The sequence below is a fragment of the Balaenoptera musculus genome, chromosome 2 (genome assembly GCF_009873245.2).
Source record: "Balaenoptera musculus isolate JJ_BM4_2016_0621 chromosome 2, mBalMus1.pri.v3, whole genome shotgun sequence".
Lineage (NCBI taxonomy): Eukaryota > Metazoa > Chordata > Mammalia > Artiodactyla > Balaenopteridae > Balaenoptera > Balaenoptera musculus.
The window spans coordinates 57,095,827-57,107,744 of NC_045786.1; the positions used below are offsets into that span (position 1 = coordinate 57,095,827).

General features: G+C 49.9%; 1 protein-coding gene across 2 annotated transcripts in view; it reads right to left on the bottom strand.

The window, feature by feature from the left end:
* ACSBG1 (acyl-CoA synthetase bubblegum family member 1) overlaps positions 1–7,321 on the bottom strand; it is a 48,751-nt gene extending 41,430 nt beyond the window's left edge. For both annotated transcript variants that reach the window (XM_036842412.1, XM_036842411.1), the window contains exon 1: positions 7,129–7,321. In XM_036842412.1, the coding sequence (XP_036698307.1) occupies positions 7,129–7,208 (80 nt within the window). In that variant the 5' untranslated portion in view covers positions 7,209–7,321. The remainder of the gene's footprint in view (positions 1–7,128) is intronic.
* Positions 7,322–11,918: the final 4,597 nt, after the last annotated feature.

Below are 11,918 nucleotides of genomic sequence, written 5' to 3' on the forward strand. Positions count from 1 at the left end.
CCCAACTTGAAGTATAGATTCAGTTCATTCTCAGTCAGAATTCCAGCAGTCTTTTTGTTGTGACTGACAAGATAATTCTAAATTTTGCATGGAAATAAAAAGGAACTATTGTGTTAGTAACCTATTATTCCATAACAAGTATCCCAAAACGTAGTGGCTTAAAAAACAAACATTTATTATCTTACAGTTTCTGTGGGTTAGACATCTAGGTGTGGCTTAACTGAGTGCCTCTGGCTCAAAATCTCTTGTGATGTTGTCATCAAACTGTCAGCCAGGGCTGTGTTCTCATCTGAAGGTTCAACTGGGAGAGGATCTGCTTCCAAGCTCACTCCTGGGGTTGTTGGCAGAATTAAGTTCCTTGCAGGTTGTTGGGCTGAGGGTCTCAAATCCTTACTGGTTGTTGACCAGAGGGTTCCCTCAGGCCCTTGCCACCTGGGCCTCTCCCTCAGAACAAGCAAGGAAGAAAATGAGGGAGAGCAGTAAAAATGAAGTCATGGTCTTTTTGTAACCAAATCTCTGAAGTGAAATTCCATCACTTTTGCCATATTCTACTTCTTAGAAATGAGTTACTAGGTTGGCCCACATTCAAGGGTAAGGGATTACACAAGAATCCAGAAGGTAAGAAGCATTGAGGAGCATCTTAGAGGCTGCCTATTGCACCCAGGATAGCCAAAACAATCTTGAAAAAAAAAAAAGAACAAAGTTGGAGGACCAACACTACCTGATTCAAGACTTAATATAAAGATATAGTAATGAAGACAGTGTGTGTTGACATAAGTATAGAAAAATAGTTCAATGGAAGGAAATCCAGAAATAGGCCCATACATATGGACAGTTGACTTTTTTTTTTTTAAACAAAGGAGCCACAGCAATTTAATACTGAAAAAAAAATCATTTTCAATAAATGGCACTTGAATAACTGGATAAAAATGTGGGAAAAAAGAAAATATTAATTTGAAATGGATCATAGGCCTAAGTGTAAAGGCTAAAGCTTCTAGTAGAACACATAGAAAAAAGTATCTTTATGACCTTAGTACAGGCCAAGATTTCTTAGAGAGGACACAAAAGCACTAACCATAAAAGAAATACTTAGATAAATTAGATTTATCAAATGAAATGATGTTTGCTCATCAAAAGACACCATTAAGGAAATGAAGATAAGCCACAAACTGGGAGATAATATTTTCCATACAAGTATCTAGTTAGGGACTGATATCCAGAATATACAGAGAAATCTCTGCAAATCAATAATAAAAGGATTAAGAACACAATTATAAAATGGTCTAAAGATCTGGATAGACACTTCACAAAAGAAGATATAGAAATGGCCAGTAAGCACATGAAAATAAGCTCAACATCATTATCAGGGAAATTAAAACCACAATGAGATACCACTATTCGCCCGCCAGAATAGCTAAAATTAAAAAGACTAACAATATTTAGTGTTGACAAAGATTTGGAGCAACAGAAACTGCTCTTGGTGATGGCATGACCACTTTGGAAAACTTCTGGTGGCTTCTTTAAACATATACCTATCTTTTGATACAACAGTTGTACTTCTAGGGTCTTCTCCAAGGAAATGAATATATATGTCCACAAAAAACCTTATACAAGAAAGTTTGTAGCAGCTTTATTAATAAAATCCCCAAACTGGAAACAACTCAAATGCCCTCAACAGGAGAATGGACAAACAAATCGTTGTCTAGCCACACGGTGGCATTCTACTCAACAGTACAAAAGAATGAACTACTGAAACACTTCACAACATGGAGGAATCGTGAAAACATCATGATGAGTGAAAGGAGCCAGACACAGAAAAGTACATACTGTGTGATTCCATTTATACGATGTTCAAGAACGGCCAGAAAACAGTGGCTGTTCAAAACTGGTTTGCTTAAGTACAAATGGGGGTGAGAGTTGACTAGAAGGGAGCAGAGAGGACATTCTGGGCTGATAAAAATGTTCTATATTTCTACTGAGTTGTTGATTACAGGGGTATATACTTTTTGTCAAAAGTCATCAAATTATACTCATATCTGTACATTTCACTATATGAAAATTTTGCTTACACACAACCTATTATATTTTGCAGATGTAAATTCTTATTTTACAGCTGCTTGGGGCTAGAGTCCAAGCTAGGTCCTAGATGTCCTTCACATGGTTGCAACCTTTGCAGTTTCCAAAGCACCTTTCCAGCCCTGACTTTAAATGTTCCTCACAGGCTCCTTTGCAAGGAGCCAGGGCTGCCTGGGGAGGAGGGCTAGAGCCAGGACCCAGGGGGCACTCATAGAACCCAGGGTGATATAGGGCTTTCTCCCACTACCACTGCCCAGGTCTTTTGCAGGACAAAGAGATAAGTAGTGAGTTCCTCATCCCTGGAGGTATTCAAGTCAGGGTAGGTTGACAATATGTGAATGTTGTGACAGAGTGCGTTAGACTCAGTGACCTAAAAAAACCCCACTGGCCTGAGAGTCTACCATTCAGGGACTTGCCTAGGGACAGAGTGAGTCAGCTTCCGGCCCAGCGTTCTGATTCCAGGCCAGCTTGGGCTCTACTGACCCCAGCCAGTGACTCTACAGCCCCTGCAGGAACTCAGTGCTGGCCTGGGCTCACCTGCATCCTGAAAGCATCCAGACCTGTACTCAGATGTCTAGGACCGGGACTTCCCTGGTGGTCCAGTGGTTAAGAATCCACCTTCCAATGCAGGGGACACGGGTTCTATTCCTGGTTGGGGAACTAAGTTCCCACATGCCACGGGGCAACTAAGCCCAGGCGCCGCAACTACTGAGCCCACATGCTCTGGAGCCCGTGTGCCACAACTAGAGAGAAGCCCGCCCACGCACTCCGGAGCCAGCCAACCACAGCTAGAGAGCACGCGCACCACAACTACTGAGCTCGCACGCTCAGCACCACAACTAGAGAGAAGCCCACACACCGCAACACAGAGTCGCTACAAAAGATCCCACATGCCACAGAGAAGATCCCGCATGCCGCAGCTAAGACCCAATGCAGCCAAATAAATAAAATAAAATAAATAAATAATAGTTTAAAAAAAAAAAAAAAGAGGTCTATGCCCAGGGTTACTTTGCCCCAGGGATTCTGACTTCTGGGATGTGCCCTGCCCTTTATCCTGGGACTCTTGACCTTGCCTTCCTGTGGTACTTATAATATACTCCCACGTCCTTTGTCCTGTGCCGACTGGTCTTTTAGTTTCTCAAATGCTACAAGATCCTTCCCACCTCAGGGCCTTTGCACGTGCTATGCCCTTTTCTTAGAAAGATCTTTCCCTACCAACTCCTACTCCTCTTTCAGGTCTCAGCTTAAAAGTTACTTTTCCCAAGGAAAACTTCACCAACCTCCAAGTCAGACCTTAAGAAATTAAATATTTTCCATTTTAATAATTTTTAAGTATGCAATTCAGTGGCAATGACCACATTCCCTCCTTTTTCCCCTTAATTCTTTCATTGCACCTTTTGCACTTATAGTTTAATAAGTAATTGTATAATTATTGGGACTTCCCTGGTGGTGCAGTGGTTAAGAATCTGCCTGCCAATGCAGGGGACACGGGTACAAGCCCTGGTCTGGGAAGATCCCACATGCCACAGACCAACTAAGCCCATGCGCCACAACTACTGAGCCTGCGCTCTAGAGCCTGCAAGCCACAACTACTGAGCCTGCGTGCCACAACTACTGAAGCCCGCACGCCTAGAGCCCATGCTCTGCAACAAGAGAAGCCACCTCAATGAGAAGCCTGCGCACCACAACGAAGAGTAGCCCCCGCTCGATGCAACTAGAGAAAGCCCGCACGCAGCAATGAAGAATCAAAGCAGCCAAAAATAAATAAATTTACAAAAAAAAAAAAAAGGTAATTATATAATTATTTGTTCATGTCTGTCTTCTGCTGCAAGTATGTTAATTCCTCAAGTTAGGGGCTTGTTTTGTTTTCTATGATATTCTCTTAGCATAGTACCTGACATATTCAACAATAAATAATTTTGAATAGATGAATGTATACTTATGAAAACAGATAGATAATAAAGATACCAAAATAAGAGGGAAAAGGCAACTCTACGATACCCATTTCTCATATTATGGGGAAGTGAGGGGGAGGAAGTTGGGAAAACTAGAAGGCCCTGGATATTCCATATTCTTAAGGATGCCTGTATCATTTCCATAGCATTTGCATTAGGTTTGTTCCTCCCAGGCTTGCACACCCCAGAGATGGGGACCTCACTCCCTATCATCCTTGGAAAGCTTTATCAGTGAGAACAGCCTTCTTCACTGGGCTTGCGGCAGCCTCCTGTGCCTGCCCCACAGTCCTGGCTCTGAGGGAACTCCTCTCGGCACCCAGTCTTTGAGCAGGCAGGGCTGGGAGAGGCAGCTGGGAGCCCAGGGGGAATATGGCCAGTTCAGAGTTCACCATCCTTCCCTGGGCCAGGCTTGACCCTGCAGGCTCCCTTCTCCTGGCGTCTGCCTCCCAACTCCAGCCTGTATTCACTGCTGCCAGAGTCACCTCCCCAAACTAGGCTCTCCTTCTGCTTCTGCTGCTTCCACGCCTGCCAGGGCTCCTCTCTGCCTCCTCCTCTGGCTCGGGCAGCCCTCATGCCTGGCTGCCCCTAGTCTGGCCACACCAGCCTATCCAGACCTAGGAGTTAGCCTAGGAGTTAACCGGACTGGTCTGACGGCCACCTGTAACTCTTCCACAGCCACACCTTCAGTCCACAGGATGCCCCTGCCTGCCACTAGGGCATCCACGACCCTTCAAACCCAGGATGAACTGTCCCCTTCTCTGGTTCTTCTGAAGCCCTTCCTCCAACCTGGGCTTCTTCAGGCTCAGGGAGGCTGGTGTCCCTCCTGCACTGAGAGTTTAACAGGGCTACTCCAATGGGTACTCCTGATGGATGGCATGGTCTACAGCCGCAGCCTCAAAGGACACAGAGCACAAGCTGCCAGATCAGCACCTGACCCGTCTTGGCTCCAGCCCAGCAGACCCAGCCTCTCTTGGCCCTGGCCCGGCTCCTTCCCTCAAACCCTGCAAGCGGTGTGGCACAAAAGGGAATTCATGTGGGTCAGCCTGGTGTGCAAACCCTCCTCTGCCCAGTCTCCACCTCCCTGATCTCCGGCCTCCCCTCTGCAACCCTGGAAGGGGAAAGGGGTAAGATAAGGCCCCTCTCAGGCTACTGGAGGAATGTAGGCCCACCGTCCCCCAGGAGCAGCAGCCAGCCCGTGGCCACAAGGCCAGGACAGATAGGCAAGCCTGAGACAGAGCCCTTCGCTGCTGGGGCCGGCCTGGAGGGGCAACACAGCAGCTGTAATGGCCTCTGACTTGAGAACAATGTTAAACAAGGGTTCAGAGTTCTCTCCTCACGACTGCTCTGCAAGGCTGACAGAGCAGGCATTATCATCCCCATTTGGCAGTTGGAGAAACTGAGGCTCAGAGAGGGTGACTTGCCCAGAATCAGAGTAGGTCCGGAGCAGAGCTGGATGGGAACCCAAGGCATGAGCACCCGCAGCCTGCTAAGAGAACTCCCAGGCATTGCTAGGAGGTTCACTATGCCTGTGAGGGGTGGCCCTTGTGCCTTTGACAGCATTTCATACACACCAGCTGATACAATCTGTCCAGATTTTCTGCAGGGTTAATAGTGGTCAGGCTTTTTGTCTTCATTTGTACAGACGGTGATACTAAGGCTCAGAGAAGCTCAACAACTTACCCGAAGTCGCTAAGCAAGAAAGCAGGGGGACTGACCCTGAGTTTTCAGCCCTCTCTTCCCCCACAGGGCTCCTCACCTACCTACCCTTCCCGGCCCTGCCCCAGCCTGGGGCTCTCTGCTGCTTCCCTTTTATGGAGTCTGCAAAGCAGGTCCAGGCCTCTGTGAGCCCATTCCCCAGGGTGAGGGAATTCCAGCCAGCCCACCTTGAGGGCCCCACTGACCCTCTGCGTGTGGCCTATGTCCAGGGAGGGGACTGGACCTCATGCTCTTGGAGGTCTTGCAGGTAAGGAGCCCCTGCTTCTGGAAGGACAGGAGTCCGTTCTCCGTTCTCTGCAGACCCAGGGCAGGGCCCAGGCCTCCAGCCCTGGGAGGGGCCTCTGCCTGTGAGGCACTTTCACGTTTATTCCATTTGCTCCATCTTTCCTTCCTCGTAACCCCTCATTGAGAACAATGGCCATTCACTCTGTAGCTCAAACCCTGGCAACTTCTCCCCATAGGGTTCAGCCCCTGGCATTTCTCCCTTGTCCTTCTCTCCTTCCGCACTCCAGCCACCCAGGCCTCTCCCTTCCGAGTTCCCCGGCTTCCTTCTCATATTCTTCCCATGGCAACGCTGGTCCCTCCTCCCGCATGGCCCTTCCTCTCCGACTGTTAGTGCCCTCCTGACCATCCAAGGCCTGTCTCAAGAGTCTCCCGTTAGAAGCTTCCCTCCTCCTCTTGGCCTGTGTTCCTCCTGGGCACAGACCACAGGCATCTGGACCCTGGGGTTCCATGTGTCTGCCTTCTCCCTGCCTCCTGGTTGGGGGCTCCTCGGGCCAGGACTGGGTCCCAACTTCTCAGGATGCTCCCACTCCCTGGATGGACAGGGCCTGGGCCAGAGTGGGCACTAGTGAATGGCTGACAAATGGAACCCGCTTCCTCTGAATCGCAGATTAGCAGAACGCATACAGCAGGAGGGCTTTGGGGAAAATTCAACCACTGCATTCATGTACAGACAGGGAAGCTGCAGCCCAGAGAGGGGCAGGGACCCACCAAGGTCACACAGCAAGCTGGAGCCGGATCCTCTGGCTCTCCCCTGTCCTTGTCTGTCATTGACCCCACATGCCAAAGGCCCCCTTGAGGAGACAGGGGAATATTCCTATTGACTGAAAACTTCCTCCATCCACCTGCTGCCCCCTACTCATGCCCTCATTCCTCAGTTGAGCCCCTCTTGGCTACACAGGGGAGTAGACAGTTCCAAGTGACACATGTCCCAGTCCAGGGCTTATTCCATTTAGAGACCATCCAGACCCTTCCCTTCATTTCCCAGATGAAGAGACTGAGGCTCAGAGAGTGAGGCAGCTTGCCCAGGTTCACACAGCAGAGTCAAGTCCAGAGCTCGGCCAGAGGCTCCGTGGACAGAGACCGACCTCCGACTTACCTGGTTCCCAAGTGTTCTTGGGTGGTTCCCAGGCTCGCATCCAGCCGGCTCTCCTGCGGGGCCACTCTGCTGTCTGGCATGCTGGGGTCCTGGGGGGGACAGCTGCGTCCGGCTCCAGAAGTGCACGGCACCCACCGTGGGCATCTGCCGGAGAGAGAGCCGTCTCCCACTGCACGAGAGGTTGGCCTTGACTGGGTGGGGGGGTTGGCTGGGGAGGCGGTGACTGGAGTGGCCCAAAGAGACCCATTTCCTCTCTATTTTTAGAAGCTCAAAACACCCCTCAGCGGTGAAGTTGCTCAGGATTAAAACTTCCCTTTTCTTTGTGATTTTGTTTCACTCAAGACGAGGAGAATTTCAATGAAGCCAGTGTTCTTTTTCATGCAAATCCACTCTGGTTCTCCCAGGAAGTCTGGCCAATGGGCTCAGGGCTTCTGGGCCCCCAGAAAACCTCCTCACTGGCTTTAAAAGGCCACGTCGGAGCCCAAGGGGTTCTCAGCACCAATCTGGATTCAGATCCTGCAGTGGCTGCTAACCTCGACTGTCCACACCCTGCAACCTTGCCTCACCGTCCGCTGGACGCAGACCCAGGGAGGGGTTTCACCTGCACAACCCACCTCTCCCAGGCCCTGCACTGGAGGCTGGAGATCCGAGGAGGACCTGTGGCTCCTTCCCTCAAGGAACCCCAGTCCAGGGGAAGGAAAGACATTTCCAACACTGAGGACTATGATATAGTTGACAGAAGCATTTGCACTGAAGCAGATGTGACAGAGGACCTAGGAACGTGACCACCCAGGGGCACCAAAATAAAAGCGTGGATCTGTTCCATCAGCTAAAGGAAAGAAGAGTATTGATGGTGGGTTTGCAGGCATCTGTAAACAGATGTGGAAAATTCACGTAGGGCAGGGCGGGTGGTGGGGGGCTTTCTCTGAGTACCAGAAATCTCCCCCTTAGACTGTGTATTAGTTCCCTGCAGGAACAAAGTACCATGAACTGGGTGGCTTAAAACAGAAATGTATTCTCTGACAGTTCTAGAGGCCAGAAGTCTGAAATCAAGGGGTCATTAGGGCCATGCTCTCTCTAAAGGCTCTAGGGAAGAATCCTTCTTTGCCTCTTCTAGCTTCTGGTGGTTCCCAGCAATCCTTAGGTTCCTTGGCTGGTAGATGTGTCCCTCCAATCTCTGCCTCTGTCTCCACATGGCTGTCTGCCCTCTGTGTCTATGTCCCTATTTTCTCTTAAGGACAACAGTCATTGGACTAGGGCCTACCCTAATCCAGTATGATATCATCTTAACTAATTATATCTGTAAAGAGCCTATTTTCAAACAAGGTCACGCTCCAAGGCTCTGGGTGTGCATGACTTTTGGGGGCACATGATCCAACTGAGTACAGCCTGAATACAGGAGGCATTGGTGGAGATTCTACGAGATGTCCCCAAAAGGGGTCAGCAGGTTCAGCTGGGTCACAGGTCTTAACTGGTGGAGGCAGGTGGCTGAGAAAGAGCTTGCCTGAATCCATGAAAATTCAGAGCATGGACCCTAGGATGTTGCCTCCCAATACATTGAAGGCACATTAGACAGGAGGCCTGGAGTCTGGCTTTGACGCCCGAATCTTCCATTGACCCCTTATCCCCATGACCTTGGGCAGGTCTCTGCCCCTCTCTGGGCCTTAATTTAACTGTTTGGATCATGAGGGTGTTGGCTTGGAGTCTGGCCACGGTGGCTGCCAGCTCCAGCTGGACATGAGAAGGTGATGGGGAGAGCCGTGCTCATGGGCTGATTGAATGTGCCCAGTGGGACATCATTGTGAGTGATAAGTGGTGAGGCCCCACCCAAGGGGAAACGGAATCAGAGAAAAAAATGACATCAAATTCTTAACTTTTAAGTTCAAAAGCTTTGGTTAAGATGAAAGCCTGGAAAGGTTTGGAAAGATGTATAATGAGGCAGAGCAAGTTTCCCCTCTCCCAACCCCATCCCTCAGATTCTTAGGGATCCTGAGAGCTGGAAAAGGAAGAGAGCTCAAAAAGGAGGCCAGGACCTGGTGGGGGGTTGGGGGGTGGCTTGGAGAGGGGATCCTGAGCCATAAGAAGGGAAGAGGGTAGTGGGGCCTGAGGCTTCCCAAGAAAGTAACAAGGCCCTACAGTATGCAGTGCAGGCCACAGAGAAGGAGATGGTTCCAAGGCATCAGGGCCAAGAGGGCCTGGGCAGTCCCACTCCTCAGTGCAGGCAGTGGACCAAGGGTCCATGTGAGGAGAGGGTAGGGTTGGCAGGCTGGCAACAGAGGCTGATGGGAGCATGGGTATTCAGTGGTCCTTGAGTGCAGGGTTGACCCCACCTGAGGACCAGGACCACAAGTACGTCTCATACATAGGGTTGATCCTGGGACATGGTGCTGAGGGGAAGGACAGGGAACCACTGAGTCTGATTTAGCTGAGCTTTAAAAATACTTAACTAACTTAATTTGGAAAAGTGTCTATAACCATGTGCTGGTTATTCTGCCTTTGCCCCCCAGATTCCCTCTCCACTGGCTTGGTCCCCCAAAGCTCACCTGTGTGGGTATCACCAGGGCCCCTGGCCTCTGGCTGAGATAGGCCAATACAGATGGCAGCTGGAGAACAGAGGACAGACAGCAAGAGGCTGGGAGCTTGATTCCTCTCACTCCCTCCCTGATGGCTGCCCTTGGGGCAGCAGCTTCATCCTTGTCCTGACAGCTGAAGGTCCTATCCGACATCCCGCCCAGACGGCTTGGGGCCACAGGAGTGGTCCAGTTCCCTGCTGTTGCTTCGCCATCCTTTGTGGCTCCCTTAACCCTGCCCTCCCCTCTCTAACTGCCCCTCTGAGCGGGCCATCTCTTTCTTGTCGGGACCCTTGCTGATATAGCAGGAACATGTAAAATGTATGAAGGGGTATGATTGTTTAAAGGGTACAGGGTTTCCTCTTTGGGGTGATGGAAAGTTTTGGAAGTAGATAGAGTTGGTGGATGCACAACACTGTGGATGTACTAAATGCCACTGAATTGTGCACTTTAAAATTGTAATGTTATGTGAATTTCACCTCAATAAAATTTTTTTCTTAAAAACTGTACGGAGAACTTCAGTGAAAAGTAAATTTTTCTCCCCCTCTTCTCTCTCCTTCCCTCACCCATTTCTTCTCCCAGAGCCAGCACTGTTAAAAGTTGCTTTTGCATCATTCTAGAAATATTCTGGATATATACAAATGGTAACACGGTATACACAATTTTATACCTGTTTCTCATACTTGACAGTGTTGGCTGGAGAGCTTTTCTTATTGTTGTGCTGAGAGCTTCCTAGTCCTCTTTTCAGGGTGTACAGCATTCCACGGAAGGTCTGGCCAGGATGCACTTAAACCATCCTGTACAACGAACGTCAAGGTTGTTTTCAGTTTTTTGCTGAAACAAACAGCCTTATTCCTGCACCATATGCACTCGAGTTGGTCTAGCTCTAGGATAAATTCCTAGAAGTGGAACTGCCGGGACTTAATTTAAACTTGAAAATGATAATTAATGTGTCCATTTCACAGAAACTATTTTGCCATAGGAGGAAGGGGGGAGAGATTTTAAAAATTCATGGAGTTACAGAAAAATAAAGTTGCAGTTTTGCCCACGTGAGTTTGTTGACTGGGAAGATCTGTTCCTGCAGTGTGTGTGAGGTCAAAATGTTCTCTGCACCAGACGGAGGGCTCTCCTCTTGCTCCGGCTGTTGTGGGTAGAGTGGGGAGGGGTTGCTGGCTGGGAAAAGGCCTCTCTAGGATGCTCGGGGACATAGTGCATTGCGGCAAGGAGGGCCCAGCCACGCAGGGCCCTCCAGAGAGACAGCCACAGATGGTATAGGTCAGCGGTCCCCAACATTTTTGGTGCCAGGGACCGGTTTCGTGGAAGATGATATTTCCATGGATGGGGGCAGGGGGGGCGTTTCAGGCAGTAATGCAAGCGCTGGGGGAGCGGCAGATGAAGCCTCATTTGCTTGCCCGCCGCTCACTCCCTGCTGCGTGGCCCGGTTCCTAACAGGCCGCAGACTGGCTGGTATAGGTGTTCTTACCCGGACTCGGGGAACCCCCTGAAGTCACAGGCAACGTTGTGTGTGTGTGTGTGTGTGTGTGTCCACTTGTTTGCATTTTCCTGGGAGAGGGCTCCAACTCTTTGTAGATCCTTGAGCTCTGTATCTAACAGTGAGGAGCCACAGGAAGTGGGAAACCCCAAGCTTTGGATTGACACAGACCTGGGTTCAAATCCTGCTTCCTCTGCTTGTGAGCTGAGTGACCTTGGGCAAGGGGCCCCATCCCTCTGAGTCTGAGCTTTGTCACAGTGAGGGGGGCTAGTAATCACTGCTTCTTGGAGTTGTAGGCTATGGAATGAACTAGAAGATTGGGGAGAAGGGGCCAGTCGGGGCTTCCTTGTGGCACTGCTGTATCTCTGGTAATAACCTGGTTTTCTGTGTACCTCTCTGCCTCCTTCTCTCTGCCCTGTGGGGACCACGTTCCCTCCGCTGGTCCACACTAAGGCAGAAACAAAGGTTCCCAGAAACAACTGACCTAGAACGTGATGATGCAAACACACGCACAGAGTCAATTTTTCCTCCCCCTGAGATTAGATAAAATGGGGCTTGGAAAGGAGAGAGAGGTGAAGTGAGAGTTGAAAGGGACAGTGAAGGGCACGTGGGGAGGGGGAGAGTGAGGACGTGGGAAGGGAGGAGGCTGGAGGGACTCAGGACAGCATGTGCTGAGGCGGGAGCCCCCGCCCCCATCAGATGTGGATGACTGGCCTTCCCGGTCCTGG